At 35.3% G+C, this 20,590-nt stretch overlaps 1 protein-coding gene across 2 annotated transcripts in view; it reads left to right on the top strand.

The window, feature by feature from the left end:
- Positions 1 to 20,590, top strand: part of APC7 (anaphase-promoting complex subunit 7) — a 238,375-nt gene that overhangs the window by 207,851 nt on the left and 9,934 nt on the right. For both annotated transcript variants that reach the window (XM_090406349.1, XM_090406348.1), the window contains one exon: positions 423 to 540. In XM_090406349.1, coding sequence (XP_090262475.1) covers positions 423 to 540 — 118 coding nt within the window. The remainder of the gene's footprint in view (positions 1 to 422; positions 541 to 20,590) is intronic.

Genomic DNA, 20,590 nt, shown 5'->3' with positions numbered 1-20,590 from the left:
AGCAGTGGACAAAAAAAAAAATGACTGAAGATGATGATGATATATTGACTTCACTTGCTCAGTGTCTGCACAAAAATCAAAAAAAGAAAGAGTTAACAGTTCTTAGATCATCATCAAATTCCTGACATGTACCTTCAAGGGGTGTACAGAATCAGTTCTTAGATTATTATATTAATTGTTTTAATAATCATCTTTAATATTAGTTAATTGTCATAAATAATTTTTTTAAATTTTAATTAAATTAGACTAGTTTATGATATGGAAAAGCATTCCCAGAAATTTTTATAAATAAATGATAAATACAGTTATATAACTGATAGCCGTAGTTTATTATTTATTCAACAACCAATTTACATTGTACAAGTAATAAAGAAAGGAGGTCATATGTGCATTTATTAATCTGATTGTGATTGTTCATGCAGCATGGATCCAACCAGTAGTCGAGCAGCTGAGGGTGCCCAGAGAGTAGAACAGCATCCAGAATCCTTAGAAAATGCTTTTGATATGGAAGTAGAGGATATTGTGGATTCAGATAATGAGGTAATATTTTGATCTACTCATTTTCAAAGAGCATAAATTTAATGCAATTAGTACATAAACCATGGTATGCAGTGCTATGGTTCTGCCTGAATCTCTCCTACCACATAGGAGAAATGATCTTGAATATAAAATTTATTTTCCTTGAAAATGCACAGTGACTTTTTCCATTACACACATTCATCACTAACATATTAACATATAATTGAACATATTTAACAAAATATTCTGTTCAATGCTGCTCTTTCTGAACAGGTCTTATCACCTTAAGAATATCATAACAGATGATGATGTCAATCAACACACTGCAACTTCACGTTCATCACTCAGCATATATAATGGCATTTCATTTCGTAGATAACCTAGTATACGAAAATGCTTGCTTTCGTGTGAAACAATCTTTTTATTTTTTTATTGAAAACAGAGTTTCATTTTCATTTGGCGTGCTTAAGGATCAAAGCTGTATAACTGAGAGGAGACCTCCACATAGCCTTTAAAGGAATGCAGAGAACCGACCAAGGCTTCTGACCTAATGTACAATTCTCAGCTTCTCGTGGTGCATCCTGTTGGGTATCTACCTGGATACTGAACGAACAAGGATGGGCTGGCAATTTTGGATTTAGCTGAACAAATTGTATTCTTATTGGCTTAAACTAATATACAAACTGATGGTACAACATGACAAAATTTCATGCTGGCTGGGGCATTGCCCGGTTACACAAGGCCCCTGTTGTTTTCACCAGGAACCAGGGCAAACAGCAAAAGTCAGCTACTGGAACAAATCTGAAAGCACACCCCCAACTCAACATCACCAGAGTTAAAGACTGGAACTATCAACATAAGAAGCCTGAATGGCAAAGAATTGGAGCTAGCTGAGGAATTAGATAAGTACCAGATTGACATAATATGGGTGACTGAAACAAAAAAGACAAAAACTGGTGAGATCTTTCTGAGCAATAAATACAAAATGTTATATTCAGGCAATAACAATCAAGAAAAAGGAGGAGGAGCCATAGTATTCAACACAAAATACGAGGCTAATCTTTTTGAATGGCAGGCAGTCTCAAGTAGAGTGATGTGGGCAAATATCAGAATGGGGAATTGGACAATGACACTTATTTGTGCCTATGGTCCCACAGAAGGTTCTACTAAGGTAGAAGGGATGAATTTTTTGATGCTTTAGAAAAAGCAACTAACACAATGAAAAAGGAAAAGTTGGTCCTTGTTGGGGATCTAAATAGCAGAGTAGGAAATGATTGTCAGACATACAAAAATATTCTGGAAAAATTTGGAAAAAAGAGCAAAGCTAATAATAATGGCAAATACCTGTTGAATTTCTGATCAGGACATGGATTGGTTATTACTAACCATGTTCCAACATAAAAATGTGAACAAATTCACATGGAGAGAAGAGGCAAGGAATAAGAAAAGTCTCATTGACTATGTTATTGTTGATAGTGATGTTTTCTCCCTGGTGCAGGACACCAGAGTGTACAGAGGATTTGAAATTGGAAGTGATCACTATTTAGTCTTGAGCAGGATAAAATTGAATTTCATATTGAAAAGAATAACATATAAGAAAGTTTTAAAGCGAATAAAAGTTGAGCAGCTCTCAGATATGAACTGTAGACTAAAATACACAAAGATTATTGAAGAAAAAATGAAAGAGTTCGAGAACAGCAACCAAACCTTGGAGATGCAGTGGCAAGCCTTGAAGAAAACCCTGATTGATTCAGCCAGAGAGGCATGTGGTGAGGTTGTGTGCAAGGATAGAAATATCAGAACTCCATGGTGGACACAGGAAGTTAAAGAGGCAGTGAAGGAAAAGAAGAAAGCATATCAAAAGTTCCTGTCAAATAAGTCACCTTGTGCTCTTAGAGAATATAGAGACAAATGCAAGAATGCTAAACACTGTGTAAAACTAGCTAAACAAAAGTAATGGGAGGACTTTGGCAAGAATATAGAAAATAAATATCAAGAAGGTGGTAAGATATTCTGGAGGTTGTTGAAGAAGCTTAGAAATGGAGGAAAAGAGTGCTGTAAAAGGAGTTAGAAATTATAAAGATGATGTAAACGGGAGAAAAAGATATCCTTGAAGTATGGAGTAACTACTTCAAAAAATTGCTAAATGAAACAAGCAGTGATAGCACAATGGTAAAAAACACTCAACAGGCATACAATCAGGAATACATATCCATACTTGAAATAGAAAAAGCCATCAAAGGCTTGAAATGTGGAAAGGCAGCAGGAGTAAATGATATTCGACCAGAAATGCTGAAGTATGGTGGTATAAAAGTCTTACAGTGGCTGCACTGCACTGCATAGTTCAGAAAGCCTGGACAGAGGGATGAATTCCCGATGATTGGAGTAGAGCGCTAACAGTACCCATATATAAAAAGGGAAATAAAACTGAATGTGAGAATTACAGAGGTATTTCCCTACTGAGTGTTCCTAGCAAGATTTATGCAAGTATACTTGAGAAACAGTTGAGAAGAATTGTGGAAGAAAAGCTTGGTGAAGAACAAGCTGGATTCAGGCCAAATAGAGTCTATCAGCATCAGATCTTCACTTTACGACAAATAGTTGAGAAAGCATGGGAATATAACAAAGATCTGTATTTAAGTTTTGTTGATCTATAAAAGGCATATGACAAGGTGCCAAGAGAGAAACTATTCAGTACTCTACAGTTATATGGTGTCAATGGGGCATTATATCAAGCAATACTTAGTCTGTATTTGAGTTGTAAGTCGGCAGTTAGAATTGAAGGAAGTACAGGAAGATGGTTTAATTTTAAATCTAGTGTGAGACAAGTATGTACATTATCCCGTTTGTTATTCATTATCTATATGGATCACGTCATGAAGGAAAGGGGTATTAAACATGATATCAGAATTGGAGATGTTAATGTCAGCTCTTTGCTTTATGCGGACGATGTTATACTTCTAAATAAATCCGCTACAAGTTTGCAAGATTCCCTGACTAAATTGAATAACTGTTATAATAGATATGGTATGAAGGTCAGCAATAAAAAGACAAAGACAATGAAAATAGGTAGAATCATTGAAAATATCAACTGCGTTGTGAATGGAGAACCTGTGGAACAAGTAAAACATTTCAGCTACTTAGGCACAATTTTTAGTGAAGATGGTAAATTAAATATGAAAATAGATAACAGAATCATCAAAGCTGGTATGGTAGGAAGTCAATTGAATAAATTCATATGGAATAAGAGAGAAATTAGTCGGAATACTAAATTAGCTATATACAAGACAATGTTCATACCAGTTTTATCTTATGAATCTGAGAGCTGGGTTCGAAGTAAAACCCTTGACCAAAGACTAGAGACTGCAGATATGAGAGTCCTGAGAATGATTAGAGGCGTGAACAGATGGCATCAATGGCAATATCATATAAAAAACGAGGATATTAGGAAAGAACTGACATTGTCAGCATCCAGGAATGCGTTAGCAGAGCTAATCTCATGTGATATGGTCACTTTTACACAATATGCGCGATTAAAGATTAGCAAAACAAGTGTTCTCTGCCAGGTTGGCAGGAAAACGACCCAGAGGAAGATCAAGATGTAGGTAGATTGATACGGTACAAAGTGCCTTAGTCGATAGAAATAGAAGATCTGATGATGTTGAAGTCTTGACAAGTAACAGACTGATTTGGAGGAAAATTGTAGATTATGATGTAAATTTTTCATGTAGTGCTATGATATCCTCTAAACCCCTTGAGGGTACCTGTCAAGAATTTGATGATGTTGATGACGAATTTCATTTTTATTAATTTAAACTGAATTAATGCAATAATGTTCATATTCTCTATCTAGTTATACAGTCAAGTATATAAATTACTTTAGATAACAGCATTAATATCGGTGTACCACTAATAGTGAATAGCAAAACAGAGAACAAGAGCATGTAATTATTATTACAGGCTGCTCCATGGAGTCCTTAGACTCATTGAGGGAGGACTTAAAATTCATGTCATGAACTATCCAACATTTGTGCAGTATCTATTATACTTTGCTTTAAACTCATTCACTACTCTGCAATCAAAAAACCAAGTTCTAACACCCTTGTTAACTTGTTAACTACACTCTTACTCAGTTTCCATGGATGCCCCTAGTTAAAAACCTCTTGGTAATTTGTATGTCTCAATCATATCTACCAGTTTCTGTAATCTACAAACATTCAGCCAGTTCTCGTAAGTTCATTCCATAGACCTGCTACTATCTTGGTCACTCGCCTCTGGATCCTCTCCACCTTCTCCTCATACCAAGAAATCCTGGCATCTAGATCCACATGCAGTAGTCAAGATTAGGTCTTATCAAGGGTCGATAAAGAGGAACAATAACCTGCTTGTCTGCTCGTCAATGTATTCTTCAGTAACCAAGTAATCTGATGCGCTGCTTTAGCCACTTTTATTATGCTCCCTGTAAACTTTAACTCCCATTCCACTGCCACTCCCAAGTCTCTGGTTTTCAATTTCCTGGAGTAAGTTCCACCAATATAATATACAGTAGGTAATCTTTTCACCCCAAAAGGCATAAGCTTACACTTTTCCACATTAAACTTACATCCAGTCTGCCAATCTCTCCAAATCATTCTGCAAAATTTTGACTATTAACTGTATTAACTATTGCTCTACCCAACTTGGCATCATTGGCAAATAACTGAACAGTTCCTGTCAGATCCTTTCTTATATTGTTAATGTACAAATTAAACAGTAGCAGTCCTAGAATAGAACTATGCAGCACACCACTAGTCACAGGCCTTCTTTTGGACTCTACTCCTGAATAAACTACTCTCCGATATCTCTCCATGAACTGCTCTCCGATCCATCTCACCAACCCTATATTCATCCCTGTGTGCTGCAGTTTACTGATTAGAATTCCATATGGTATCCTGTCAAAGGCCTTTGATAAGTCCAGCAGTATCACTGTAAACCCATTACCTTTACCCAACTCAGCTGTATTGTAAAACGTGAGCAAGTTACTGAGGAATGACCTATCCTTCACAAAACAATGCTATCCCCCATACAGTATCCCATTTACATCTACCCATTCCTGTATATTGCTCTTGATCAATTTCTCCAATACTTTGACAACAACTCCTGATATGCTGATCAGTTGGTATTTTGCTACATCCGTCTTGGAGCCTTCTTTATGCAATGGAACTATTTTCCCACTTTTTCCAGCTCCTCGTGACCAACCCAGAGCTGAGACTTATATTAAATAATATGGTCAAGGGCGCTGACAATTCCCTTGCCACTTCACGTAAAACTCGAGCTAGTATACCATCCAATCTCACAGCTGTATTCACATTAAGGTTCTGTAATATGCTATGCACCTCCATTTCATTTACCTCAATTCTCATATAAGCCTTTGGCTCTCTCATTCCTGCATTATCACCACCTGAATGATATACTCTTGCAAAGTGTTCACTTAGTAATTCTACTATTTTGACTGATTGAGTTACCTCCCTACCATACATTCTTTCTTTTACTTGCAGAATATCAAAAGAACTGTTTGGGATTCTCTTTAGCCTGCATTGCTAACTTCCTTTCATACTCTGCTGTTTCCTTTCTTACCACGCTAGCTAACCTTTTGACCTGTGCCTTGTACTGTTCATGTGCCTGCTGATCACTTTTCTCCTTAAATTCCCTCCACAATTTTTTTTCCACCTCCAGCTTAATGATATTCATCCATTTAACTCCTACTCGATTTACTCTCATGATTGTAGGTATGCAGTCTGCCATTATCTCCTTCAAATACTCCTTAACCACTTCCCATGCACTATCAACATCCAACCCTTGCAGTTTTACATGCGATGGCACCAATCCAAGCAATCTCCTAAGCTTGTCATACTTGCCAGCCCTTTAATTCCACATATACCCAGTCTTAACTGAAAATCTACACTTTTAGCCACCTCCCAGGTTAAGACCATATGATCACTCTCGCCAGTTGGTGGCAACATGGTCATATTCATTATAGACAAATTCTCAGATGCAATTACTACATCAAACACTCTCGAACCCCTAGTATATTCCATCACATGCTGTCTCAGGTAATTATCCCTTAGTAACTGCATAAATTCCATTTCCTTCCTCCCATGTGTTCTCTCATAGTTGAAATCCCCCATAATAATTACCTGTCTTCCACTCATTGAGTCTATTTGCTGATGCATACTATCTCCATCATCTTTTCCATCCTCTGGTCTATAGCAATATCTAACTGTATGTTTTGTTTTGCCCTGCAGTTGAACTTCTACTCTCTTTGGTTGTAGTTCATTGGCTATCATGAATAATACTATTTTCCCCATTCTTTTCTCTCTCTCCTCACTGAACACTATACCCTTCACATTTTATCTTGTTAACTATTTCATCTTCCATTAGTCATGTCTCACTAATGCCAATAACCGTTGGCCTGGATGAACTAACCAATGCCAAAAATTCCTCCTGCTTGCTCTGAATGCTCCTGGCATTAGTGTATACATGAAGGCAAAAGCCCCTTAGACCCACCACTATCCTGATGCTTTGTACTATTTCATTCTGGTTTGTTACCAGCGGTACTAACTTAGGCATATTATACACATTCTTACACTCAACTGCCCCACTGATGTCTGCATATCCACTCAACAGCCCCCCCCCCCCCAAAAAAAAGCTCTAGTTTCCCTAATTCTGCACATTCACTTTGTTCAACAACACTTTTTTCCAGACTCTGAATGAACACCAAATACATTCAGATGCAAATCATCATTCTTGTATAAGTCATTTTGCCTGTCAAACTCACTCTACACCACACATTCGCAAACTCTATACAACTCCTCTTACATAACCTGCACATCAAGTCATTCACTCTTCTGGCCCTCTCAGCTCTATTCTGTCATACCTTGGCAACAGACTCAATGTCTTAACTCCCTCTCACTCTTTTTTTTTTTTGCTATTTCCAGTAATTCTTTTATGTCCTCTCTCATTCCATAGTTTTCTCCTTTCAAATCATTCATTCCAGCCAATGCAAATCATAATTATGTATACTATATATTGTAAGCTTAATATAACGAATATGGTTTTTTATTTTTTATTTTATTTTTTTTTTGCATGGATGTTATAATTTAGAAGCAAAATAAGATTGTGGTCTATGACAGCACAAATTTATTCTGTAACCTGTAAAGAAATTCACACATTATATCTAGTAAACATTTGCATGAGATAAACTACATTTTCAATACTTAGTTGCATAATAGTTAAATATCACTTCCACTTATGATTAGCCTTACCTCAACCTGCGTTTGTACAGTTAACTCACTAGCAAACTCTTAGGGAACAGGAATAGTTGGCTGTAGAGAGAACAAAAATTTTTTTTTATCAATAGTACATGTAGAGCTTTGGTCAGGACTCACTATGACAAACTACATACAGTAGTTTGTTATGATGAATGAATTTGATATCATGAAAAGCAAATGTGTGTGTATATATATATATATATTAGGATAACCAAGCAATTTTATAAGCTTGGTTATTTTAGCTCCTAATCCCAAGTATGCAAACAATTAAGTTTGCGCCTGAAACAAAGTTCAAGTCTAAAGATGGTACAACACCTGTGCAACTCATTGTAAAGGTGTTTAAAGCTCTGATCACTATTCTTAGTATTTTCCCATAATGTAAAGCACATCTCACTAGAAGATGTATATACTGCAATGCATTATGGGTGGGGTCACTACCCAGACCGGTTTCAACCTTTTTTGAGGTCTCCTCAATGAGTAGCTAGACCCTAAATACCAAGGTTTTAGTAATACAGAGCGTTATCAACTTTACCTATATAAGTTGCAATAAGGTGTATTAAGCTTTAATAAAAATCTCTGGAGGAGATATTGATGGGAATATATTTTTAACTTGGGTATATTGTATATTAGGATAACCAAGCAATTTTATATGCTTGGTTATTTTAGCTCCTAATCCCAAGTATGCAAACAATTAAGTTTGCACCTGAAACAAAGTTCAAGTCTAAAGATGGTACAACACCTGTGCAACTCATTGTAAAGGTGTTTAAAGCTCTGATCACTATTCTTAGTATTTCTTTAGACTTGAACTTTGTTTCAGGCGCAAACTTAATTGTTTGCATACTTGGGATTAGGAGCTAAAATAACCAAGCATATAAAATTGCTTGGTTATCCTAATATACAATATACCCAAGTTAAAAATTTATTCCCATATATATATATATATATATATATGAGGTGCTTAAGGGTCAAAGCTGTATAACTGAGAGGAGACCTCCACATAGCCTTTAAAGGAATGCAGAGAACCGACCAGGGCTTCTGACCTAATGTCCAATCCTCACCTTCTCGTGGTGCACCCTGTTGGGTATCTACTTGGATACTGAATGAACGAGGATGGGCTAGCAATTTGGGATTTAGCCGACCAAATTGTATTCTTATTGGTTAAACCAAAATTAAAAATGATGGTACGACATGACAAAATTTCATGCCGGCTGGGGCGTCGCCCGGTTAAACAAGGTCCCCGTTGTTTTCGCCAGGGCAAACAGCGAAAAGTCAGCTACTGGAACAAATCTGAAAACAAACCCCAACTCACCATCACCAGAGTTAAAGATCGGTACTATCAACGTAAGAAGGATGAATGGCAAAGAAATGGAGCTAGCTGAGGAATTAGATAAGTACCAGATCGACATAATATGGGTGACTGAAACAAAAAAGACCAAAACTGGTGAGATCTTTCTGAGCAATAAATACAAAATGTTATATTCAGGCAATGACAATCAAGGAAAAGAAGGAGTAGCCATAGTATTCAACACAAAATACGAGGCTAATCTTCTTGAATGGCAGTCAGTCTCAAGTAGAGTAATGTGGGCAAATATGAGAATGGGGAACTGGACAATGAGACTTATTTGTGCCTATGGTCCCACAGAAGGTTCCACTAAGGGAGAAGTGGAAGAATTTTTTGAGGCTTTAGAAAAAGCCACTGAGACAATGAAAAATGAAAAGTTGGTCCTTGTTGGGGATCTAAATAGCAGAGTAGGAAATGATTGTGAGACATACAAAAATATTTTGGGAAATTTTGGAGAAAAGAGCAAAGCTAATAATAATGGCAAATATCTGTTGGATTTCTGCTCAGCACATGGACTGGCTATTACTAACACCATGTTCCAACATAAAAATGTGCACAAATTCACATGGAGAGAAGAGGCTAGGAATAAGAAAAGTCTCATTGACTATGTTATTGTTGATAGTGATGTTTTTTCCCTGGTGCAGGACACCAGAGTGTACAGAGGATTTGAAATTGGAAGTGATCACTATCTAGTCTTGAGCAAGATAAAATTGAATTTCATATTGAAAAGAATAACATGTAAGAAAGTTTTAAAGCGAATAAAAGTTGAGCAGCTCTCAGATGTGAACTGTAGACTAAAATACACAAAGATTATTGAAGAAAAAATGAAAGAGTTTGAGAACAGGAATCAAACCTTGGAGATTCACTGACAAACTCTGAAGAAAACATTGATTGATTCTGCCAGAGAGGCATGTGGTGAGGTTGTCTGTAAGGATAAAAAAAATCAGAACTCCCTGGTGGACACAGGAAGTTAAAGAGGCAGTGAAGGAAAAGAAGAAAGCATATCGAAAGTTCCTGTCAAATAAGTCAGCTTGTGCTCTTAGAGAATATAGAGACAAATGCAAGAATGCTAAACACTGTGTAAAACTAGCTAAACAAAAGTCATGGGAGGACTTTGGCAAGAATATAGAAAATAAATATCAAGAAGGTGGCAAAATATTCTGGAGGTTGTTGAAGAAGCTTAGGAATGGAGGAAAGTGTGCTGTAAAAGGAGTTAGAGATGATAAAGGTGACATGCAAACGGAAGAAAAAGATATCCTTGAAGTATGGAGTAATTACTCCATACTTCAAGGATATCCATACATAAAGGCTTGAAATGGGGAAAGGCAGCAGGAGTAGATGATATTCGACCAGAAATGCTGAAGTATGGTGGTATAAGAGTCTTACAGTGGCTCCACTGCATAGTTCAGAAGACCTGGACAGAGGGACGAATTCCCAATGATTGGAATAGAGCTCTCATAGTACCCATATATAAAAAGGGAAATAAATCTGCATGTGAGATTTATTTCCCTACTGAGTGTTCCTGGCAAGATCTATGCAAGTATACTTGAGAAACGGTTGAGAAGAATTGTGGAAGAAAAGCTTGGTGAAGAACAAGCTGGGTTCAGGCCAAATAGAGGCTCTCAGGATCAGATCTTCACTTTACGACAAATAGTCGAGAAAGCATGGGAATATAACAAAGATCTGTATTTAAGTTTTGTCGATTTGGAAAAGGCATATGACAAGGTGCCAAGAGAGAAGCTATTCAATACGCTGCAGTTATATGGTGTCAATGGGGCATTATATCAAGCAATACTTAGTCTTTATTTGAGTTGTAAGTCAGCAGTTAGAATTGAAGGAAATACAGGAAGATGATTTAATGTTAAATCTGGTGTGAGACAGGGATGTACATTATCCCCTCTGTTATTCATTATCTATATGGATCACATTATGTAGGAAAGTAGTGGATTTTTAAACATGATATCAAAATTGGAGATGTTAATGTCAGCTCTTTGCTTTATGCAGATGATGTTATACTTCTAAATAAATCCGCTACAAGTCTGCAAGATTCTCTGACTAAATTGAATAGCTGTTGTAATAGATATGGTATGAAGGTCAGCAATAAAAAGACAAAGACAATGAAAATAGGCAGAATCATTGAAAATGTCAACTGTGTTGTGAATGGAGAACCTGTGGAACAAGTAAAACATTTCAGCTATTTAGGCGCGATTTTTACCGAAGATGGTAAATTAAATATAGAAATAGACAATAGAATCAGCAAAGCTGGTATGGTGGGAAGCCAATTGAATAAATTCATATGGAATAAGAGAGAAATTAGTCGGAACACTAAATTAGCTGTATACAAGACAGTGTTCAAGCCAGTTTTAACTTATGGATCTGAGAGCTGGGTCAGAAGTAAAACTCTTGACCAAAAACTAGAGACCACAGATATGAGAGTCCTGAGAAAGATTATAGGCATGAACAGATGGCATCAATGGCAATATCATATTAAAAACGAGGATATTAGGAAAGAACTTGACATTGTCAACATCCAGGAATGCGTTAGCAGAGCTAATCTCAGGGTGGTATGGTCACTTAAACAGAATGGGCGAGGAAAGATTAGCAAAACAAGTGTTCTCTGCCAGGTTGGCAGCAAAACGACCCAGAGGAAGACCAAGATATAGGTGGATTGATACGATACAAAGTGCCTTAGACGATAGAAATATAAGATCTGATAATGTTGGAGTCTTGACAAGTAACAGACTGATTTGGAGGAAAATTGTAGATAGGAAATTAATAACCATGTAAATTTTTCATGTCGTACTATAATATCCTGTACACCCCTTGTGGGTACATAGCAGGAATTTGATGATGATGATGATGATGATGATATATATATATATATGCAGTGGTGTAACTAGAGCTTTTGCTGCCCTTCTCAATATACACCAAAAATACTACAAAAAAGTCAAAAAGACTATAGCATTTCTGACAATCTGAGGCTTAGTCACCTTCACCACTGGTGACTGGCGGGTGTTTTTGCCGCAGCTCCCTAAACGCACAGCAGTATTATAGATTTGTTTAAATCTACGCTGTAGACCAGGGGTGAGCAACTTTTTTAAGTGTGTGTGTGTGCGAAAATCACCAAATCTTTGATGCAAAATTTTCTCATGTGCCAACCGAAATTTTGGGGAACATATTATTATTTGGTGTCTTTTAAGTATTGGAAAGACCTTTTCAAATAATCAAAAATCACACTAGAATGGTAAAATCAAAGAATATTGTAAGAGTGATTATTGTAAGTCATGTAAGATTGAATTAATGTAAAAATTAGTGAATGCAAAAGTCCTACCCTGTTGATAGCGTGAATATTTTTTATTTGCGTGTAATTTTAGGTGTAATTCTAGCTGCCATATAAAGATGCAATTTTTAACATCGGCAAGAGTAAACAATAATTCTGAATTTTTTTTTATAAAGATCAATCAGACAAGTTTTTCCAATATATTACAGTGCATAATCTCATAATCGTTTTACTTGACTAAAGCACAATAAAAGATAAATAAAATTAAAGATATAATTTTGTTACTTCTTAATCCCTTACGAGTAATACATAAAAATTACAGACAAAATAAATTGTTATTTTACCTACATAATATAATAAAAAGAAATTAATCTTTGCCATTTTTAGCAGAAAACATCAAATCAAAACTAGAGAAAGAAAAATAGTGGACATTTTATTTATTTAGCATCAATGAGACTTCTACTGCAGCTGCATCATTGATGACCGATTATTTTTATATCAGGTGTATATTTTGTAACCTATAGAGATATGCATGCGCTAGTAAGGCTACTCCTGCTACGAGACTTAACAAAGTTCATCACTGAGAACAATGATCACAAGAATATGTAGATGCAAAAATGGATAATAATGCTGTTGCAAGGGTTTTTAAATATACAAAAATTTCAGGAATAGCATTCCAAGTTCTTAGTATATCTTTTTCTGCACTTCTCTCTGTTACTCCTGTCTCTAATTGCTCCTTTTCAATATTTTCCAAGTCAACTCTGAGGGCAACAAATTTCTGCCTCCAAATTGAACTACTTTGAAAATCAATCAATTGCATTTCAAAATCATCCATATTTATCCACGAAAACATCTGCAAGTTTATTTGAAGACGTTTTCGTATCCTGTAGTTTAAGTTTTAATTAAATGTTCGTAAAAATCTGTAAAAAACATCTGTTTACAAACCCACACGATGTCATACGTTTCTTTATAACACATTTGCTGATTAGTCAAAACGAAATTTATCTCATCCAGGCATTCAACAAATCATTTCAGCTCAACACTTCAACTAAGCCAACAAATGTTGTTGTACATTATTAGTCCTTTATACACCGAATCCATTTCATTCAATAGATTCTGAAATTGTCTTTTATTCAAAGCATGTGCAGAAGTGTAATTAACAAGCTTGGTTACCGTTTGCATCACTTCTTGAAGTTCCTTTAGACCAGCTTTTGCACATAAATTGTCCTCATGTAGGATGCAGTGAAAACCTATCAGTGGATGACCAACATATTTAGCAAACAGATTTACAAATTCTGCTTTTTTACCAATCATGCTGGGTGCACCATCTGTTGTGACGAATACCACTTTTGAAATATCAGCTTGTCGAATAGATAATTCATTCATAACTGCTTTACATATTTCAACCCCACCGATACGCTCAGATAGTGTTACAATGTTAATCCTCTCTTCACATACTTCGTCATCCCTACAAAATCGAGAAAAGATTGCCAGCCTAGCTGATAATGTAATGTCTATGCTCTCATCAACACAAATAGAAAAGAACTTACACGAAGCCAATCTTAATTGTTCTGCTGTATTCCTTTCCAACTTAAGTATTCTATCTTTAATTGTTTTTCTACTCACAGACAATTCTTTAATGCGCTGAATAATTTTTTCCTTTTCTGAAAGATTGTCAAAAAGGAAAGGAGCATATTCTGTCCATGCTTCTTTAATATACTCCCCATCACTGAGTGGTTTTCCATGTTGGGCAATAACTTTTGAAACCTCAAAACTAGCAGCAACTAATGGAACTAGACCTACCTGAAATAAATTTCATCAAAGTATCAGACTTTTTTTTTGTCTTGCTCAGTTCACGAGAAATTAATTCTCTTTGTTCTTGCTCACTTTTATTACTTAATTTCTTATGAACAGTTTCAAAATGTCTCTTTACAGAAGAAGTCTTACAAACAACTGATTTGGAACATAAAATGAATAATGCTTTATTATCTTTCTTAATCATGCCAAATTTTTCAGTCCAGTATTCTTTAAATTGTCTAATATCCTTTTCATTTGAATGTCTGTTTCTTTTCTGGTGGTTGTGAAATTCTGCTCAATCTGTAAAGAGCAGGAAGCAAATAAATAAATATGTACAGTAAAACCCCGTTTTTACGTTCCCGCAATTAACGTTTTCCTGCCATTTATGTCTTTTTCCGTTGGTCTCGTCTTAAGGCCTATTCTTACGGTTATATTGTTTTCCCACCATTAACAACTTGATGTGGATGTTATTTCCGTTGATTTGCGTTTTTTTCTCGGGTGGCAATACTGATTTTCAAATTGATTTCTGTGGAAATCTGTGCATTTCTGTTCCCAGATGGCGTTGCTTTCAGCTGTAGTTTAGTTTCCACTATCATGGTGACTTGCACGCTTGCAGTAGTGATGAGTGATACTGTGATTTTTCAATCACAGTATCAATGAATATTGCAGAATTTCTGCTATTTAATTTAGCATGTGAAAGTTGCTTTCAAGTTGCAGTGGTGGATTATCCATGTTAGTAACATAGAGAAAAAAAGACAGAAAATGTATTTCGGTAGAAGAAAAGATGGTAATTCTGCGATGTGTAGATTGTCATGCCGGAACACGTGTGCATTTAGCAAAAGATCTTGGACTTTCCCTGTCTACTTTGAACACGATAGAAAAAACAGGTCAAGGATTGAACTCAATGCAAAGCAATCAGGCGCTATGTCAAAAAAAAACAAAAAGCAAAAACAATCAACAATTGAAGATTTTTTAAATAGATAAATGTAAGTAATTGTAAATTCGTTTATTTTCAGTTATTAAATTTTGTAATCTAGTATGTAGACTCACATACTAGCAGTAAGTCATCTTTTAGTCTTTTTTTAATGTTTTTTTAAATTTCCTGCTATTTACATTTTTTTCCATCAGTCCTCTGAAAAGTGTATAAAAGGGGTTTTACTATATATATAAGAAAGCAATTAAATAATTGCTTACTTCATAAGCTTTTAACTTTAATGATCGGATTATGGGGTGTAAAAATGTGGAAAGAGACATATAGACATTGACAAAAATTATAATTTGGACTCGGAAAATCTCATCATAATCACTCTCTGCATATACCAACCAAGTTTAAGCAAACCAAAAATTAGTACAATTATAAGCCGATTAATACTTATAATTAGTACAATTATAAATACTTCATAATCCTGAATATTGATAATACGTTGCACGTAGCTTTAAAAATAACTTACCGTATTTATTTGAATATAACTTGCACCCCTGATTTTACTTTACGAAAAAAAGAAATTGAAAAGTTTTGCATATACCTCACACAGAAAAAAAAAAAAAGAAGTTTAAACACGTTTTAGGGCGATAGTAACTCGCTTCCCGTGGTAAACCACATGCCCTCCCTGGTAACCAATAGTGACTGCAGACACAAGTAAAACAGGTCGTTTTATTGTATCACTTAATAAGGTACAGAGACATTTGCAGTCTGAGTAATATATTTCTCAACAAATAGTGCAATTAGAGACAACTGGGATAAAAATGGCACTACCTAATGAATCACATGTCCCCTTCCCACATTAAGTATACTATTTAGACGCGAGCAAAACCATATGTTGCACTGGCAAACAGTATCTATCTAAAAACTAGTCTGTCCCCCCAGCTCAAATGCAGGGTAGCAATAAATGTAGAAAGTGTTAAAATTCGTAAACGTGTTAAAACTAAGAAATATATAGTGAATATTTTTATGGCAGTTTCAGATATTGAATTTGGTTGAAGAGAATTAGCATTTCAATTCAAAAATTGTCGACTTGCTTTTATGCTTGACTTGCGCGATCTTTTGTTAATACTGCACCAATCATATGTCTTCATAGCTGCTCTATTTTTACTGGCCTAGTACCATAGCTGTCTGTTCATTAGTCATTCGTGAAGGATTGTTCATTAAGTATCTCAAGTCTTGTAAATTACTGGTAAATTTTGCTTGAAATAAATCAAAAGAAGATGGTGCTATTTGGGTAGGATGCACACAAGGAAACTGCTCTCTAGGCAGGAAATAGCAATAGCAATCGTGGTGCGAGATATATGCAAGGATTTTACGAAAAGGATATAAACATTATTTAAATTAAGGGGATATTAAATTCCAGATTGTTTTAAAACCGAATAAGAAACTCAAAGATTGGAATCAGAGAGTTTCATGCCGAATATAGTAAACTATAAAAGTATCGGCGATTACTAGCGTGATTACTAGCGTGAGCTAAGCGTGAGAGTTGCCCAAGTTTGTACTATGAACTAGGACTACTTGTGTTAGCTCACACTAGTACTCGCCGATACTTTTATAGTTTACTATATTCGGCATGAAACTCTCTGATTCCAATCTTTGAGTTTCTTATTCGGTTTTAAAACAATGTGGGATTTAATACCCCTTAATTTAAATAATGAAAACTTTAGTTTCCGAAAATCCCCACATATATCTCGCACCATGATTTTTAGCTTTAATTTTTGAAGGAAAAAGTGAGAGTTATATTCGAGTAAGTACGGTATGTTTATGGCAATGTAGAGGAAATTTGCTTTTATATCTAATAAGTTAAACATGTTAATTGACAATAAATACTTCCAATCCTTATTTTAATGACTTACGATTTAATAAAATCCAAATCCACATATATACACACACTTTAGAAAATGGATACATTCTTTACAAAACACGAAAAGATATATCAAATGATGGTAAAGGAGTCATGCCACATCTGGCTGCCTGACGAATGATGCAACATCTGAACTGAACAAAACTTGTACATCAGTATATCATGGAGATAGATGGCTTGGAAATAGAATCTTTGTTTCTTATTACTTATTATTACTAAAACAGTTGGTAGGGTTTGCTTCTTTATTGCATTTTTATTTAGTATCGCTGTACTTAATAAAATTGTATTATATTAAGTTAAAATATAAAAGTCAGCGAAGATGTTTGAAATGTATTTATTTAATTATTTTTTAAGGTGAGCCCTGGGTTGTGTGCCAGAAAAAGTCGTTGGTGTGCCACGTTTGGCACACATGCCAAGGGTTGCCCACCCCCTGCTCTAGAGTAACCATACATAAAGAATACAATAAATATGTTTTCAATGGTTTCGATAACGACCCAAATAATATAAATGTGTAGCAGATTAAAAAAATTAATGATGAATCAGGTATTTTAGCATTTTTAGGATAAAACGTAATCAAAGGAGCTGCCAAACGGTGTGCCACCTTTTTATTAAATTACTCTGGATTTAGAGAAAGATGTTGAAAGTTTATTTTTCACTTGGTCAGACTATAATAAATTTAGTTTAATTCTTTATCCAAGTGTGTGCAAACAAAGTTTGTGCCTGAATGTCTCTTCAAGACTGGGGTAAATTTTGCCGAGTGTTATGTTTTTAATTTTGTTTATAAAGTGTTGTGTGTTCCTTATATAGGAGGGGGAATGACCTACCCACTCCTTGAGTGTTGATGCTAATTTCTTGGTTTTGTTTGTGTACTTTAGGAACACCATATATTCTGGGATAACGGATGTAATGGGGTATAAGTTTTTTCATTGTGTCTGATGCCCAAGAAGTGACGGACTTAAGTAATTTCTCAGTTTATTTCTTTATTCTGTTAGTTGGGTTATAGTTTACAAGCTGGCACACCGTTTGGCAGCTCCTATAGGAGGAGATGACCTTGCTAATGCTTCTGCCTTAGTATCTCCACTTGGGCCTGGCTCCCACTGAAGAGACCTCAATAAAGGTTGAAACTAGTCTGGGTAGTGGCCCTTCGCTTAATGCATAACATTATACATATCCACAAGGAGATGTGTTTTGCATTGTGGGAGATACTGAGATAGGAGTGTTGGTAGCTTGCTCCACCTTTGCAAGGAGTCGCCCGGTGTTGTACCACTTTACCCCAGTCCTGAAGATACTTTCAGGCACAAACTTTGTTTGCACACACTTGGATAAAGGATTAAACTAAATTTATTATACCTTAATTATATTATTTTGCTTCTAAGTAGTTGATTAATCTCATTTGGAAAAGATCTACAAAATGCCTTAATTCCCATCAAAATAGGACCAAACTCAAACATAATGCTTTATACCATTTTGGGCTAGAGAATCCAAACTTTGCTTCTCATAATTTTAAGATGTGGATGTATTCAGAATATAAATGAATCCCTCCCTTTGAGTGTGTTCTTGCTATTTACCTCAACATAAATTTTCCTAATATTACAGCACCAAGTTTGAAAATCATTGCACTGGGAGCAGTCTGTGAAAGCAATGAGAAGCTGACTAAAGAAATTAATGGAGAAAAGTCAGTAGGAGAGTTCCTGTGCAGTCCTTTGAAGTTGGCAATTTTGATATTGTAGATTCAAATCTAGTCAGTAATAACTTTTTCTATGCTTTTCATTGACTGGTTCTCAAGTATGTTGATCTTTGACATGGGCAAATGAGGTTTTCTTCCCTCACATCTCAAAGTATTACAAACTATAAGCAAGTTAGGGTTTAGAACTGTAAAGTGGCAGCAATTGACTACCATACTCTTTCTACTTAAAGTCTAATTTCATTAATAGCTTGAGCTCTCTATTGGTGAAGTCTGAAGGATGGAAACTAGCTGCTTACTTTCCTTCAAAAAGTTAGCTGGGCTAAATGAGCTTTGCCTACTCTCTTTGGGGGGATAAGAGAGAGCATTAGATGATTTTTTTCCCCTCTCCCTGAGTGCAGTTGCAAAAATAATGTCCAGAGTCCATTAAAGGAAACTGTCTTCAGTCATTGCATTTGTTTTTTTTGTTCAAAACAGCAGCAAAATAGAGAGCAAATGTACTGAAAATTTTTGAATCTTAGATACTATTTTTCCTTATATTCAAATTTAATTCTTTTCCATATTCCTAGTTGAAGAATTTCATTGGATTCATCCTAATGAACAATGACTTGGATAGCATGCTGTTGGTCATATTGATAAACCGAAGAATGTATGGGCCTATACATCCTTTGGTTGAATGAAGTAGATTGATTACTCACATGTGGAACCTCTCTCAAAGAGCTTTTACAAGGTTGCACTCAGCAAGGTTATCTTTCCACAATCATTCTGTCTCTTACTTGCTACATAGCAGAAAAACTCTTCAGAATTTACCTGCTTAGCTAATTTTCTGTCATAATTTTAGCTTCATTATCATACTAGTTACCCTTCTTGAAAGTGCTTTTTATTGCACATGAGCATGCTGATAATTTTTTTTTTTTTGTTTATATTCCTTTCACAGTGCTTTTTTTTTTTTTTGTCAGCTCCTGCTTTATATTACAGACTTTGAAGACAGACATATCACTTGGAGAACATATGGCAAAATTCAGTGAAGGCATACAGTATGGCTATAAGAGACTAAGTGTAAAGCACTGGTTGAAGGTTAATCTTTAGAGGTACCTATAGCATAATTAAAATTAATAACTTAACACTTATAAAACCAACAGTAATAATTTTAATGAATTAAAGGTACAAATACACTAGTACTAGTACCTCTTTATATGGCTTTTCGCTATAACAACTTTGTGTAATTATAGCTAAGTTTCGATTTACCGCCTACAAATTTTCAATATACGGCCAAAAAGTCGGGAAATCCCCTGTGTAAGTCTTTTGTCAAGTGTTCTAGGCTGGCCGCTCCGTGCAGGAACACTACTTGCGCAATCTTTGCGTAGCACATAATTCGTCCCCGCCTTCTGTAAACGTGCTCATGAGTAGATGCATTTAGTGATCAGTTTAGTAAATTAGGTAAATCCTCAGTATCAAAAGTAGAAGTGTTTGTTTCTTCTTGCATTCTGTTTCAACTATAAACATTGTTGATAAGTACATAATATGCATTTGTATGTAAATACAGTACATATTAAAGTGTGTATGTATTCATGTTGCTATAAAGTGTGTACATTATAACTGTTATTATTTTTGTTTTTTAAATAGAATCCAGTATGTATTTGGGGGAAACATGAACCCGAAACGTTCTTTAAATTTGGAGAGTGATGGAGTTAAAAAAAAAAAAAAAAAAAAAAAGAAGCCGAAAATCTGTCTCACTAGAGACTAAACTAGATGTTTTGCATCGTATTGAAGCTTCTGAAAAAATTGTTGATATATGTAAGGCATTAG

The sequence above is a fragment of the Typopeltis vanoorti genome, chromosome 16 (assembly GCF_054136105.1).
Source record: "Typopeltis vanoorti isolate ZY-2024b chromosome 16, IOZ_Tvanoo_1.0, whole genome shotgun sequence".
Classification (NCBI taxonomy): domain Eukaryota; kingdom Metazoa; phylum Arthropoda; class Arachnida; order Uropygi; family Thelyphonidae; genus Typopeltis; species Typopeltis vanoorti.
This window is presented reverse-complemented; position numbering and strand designations above follow the sequence as displayed.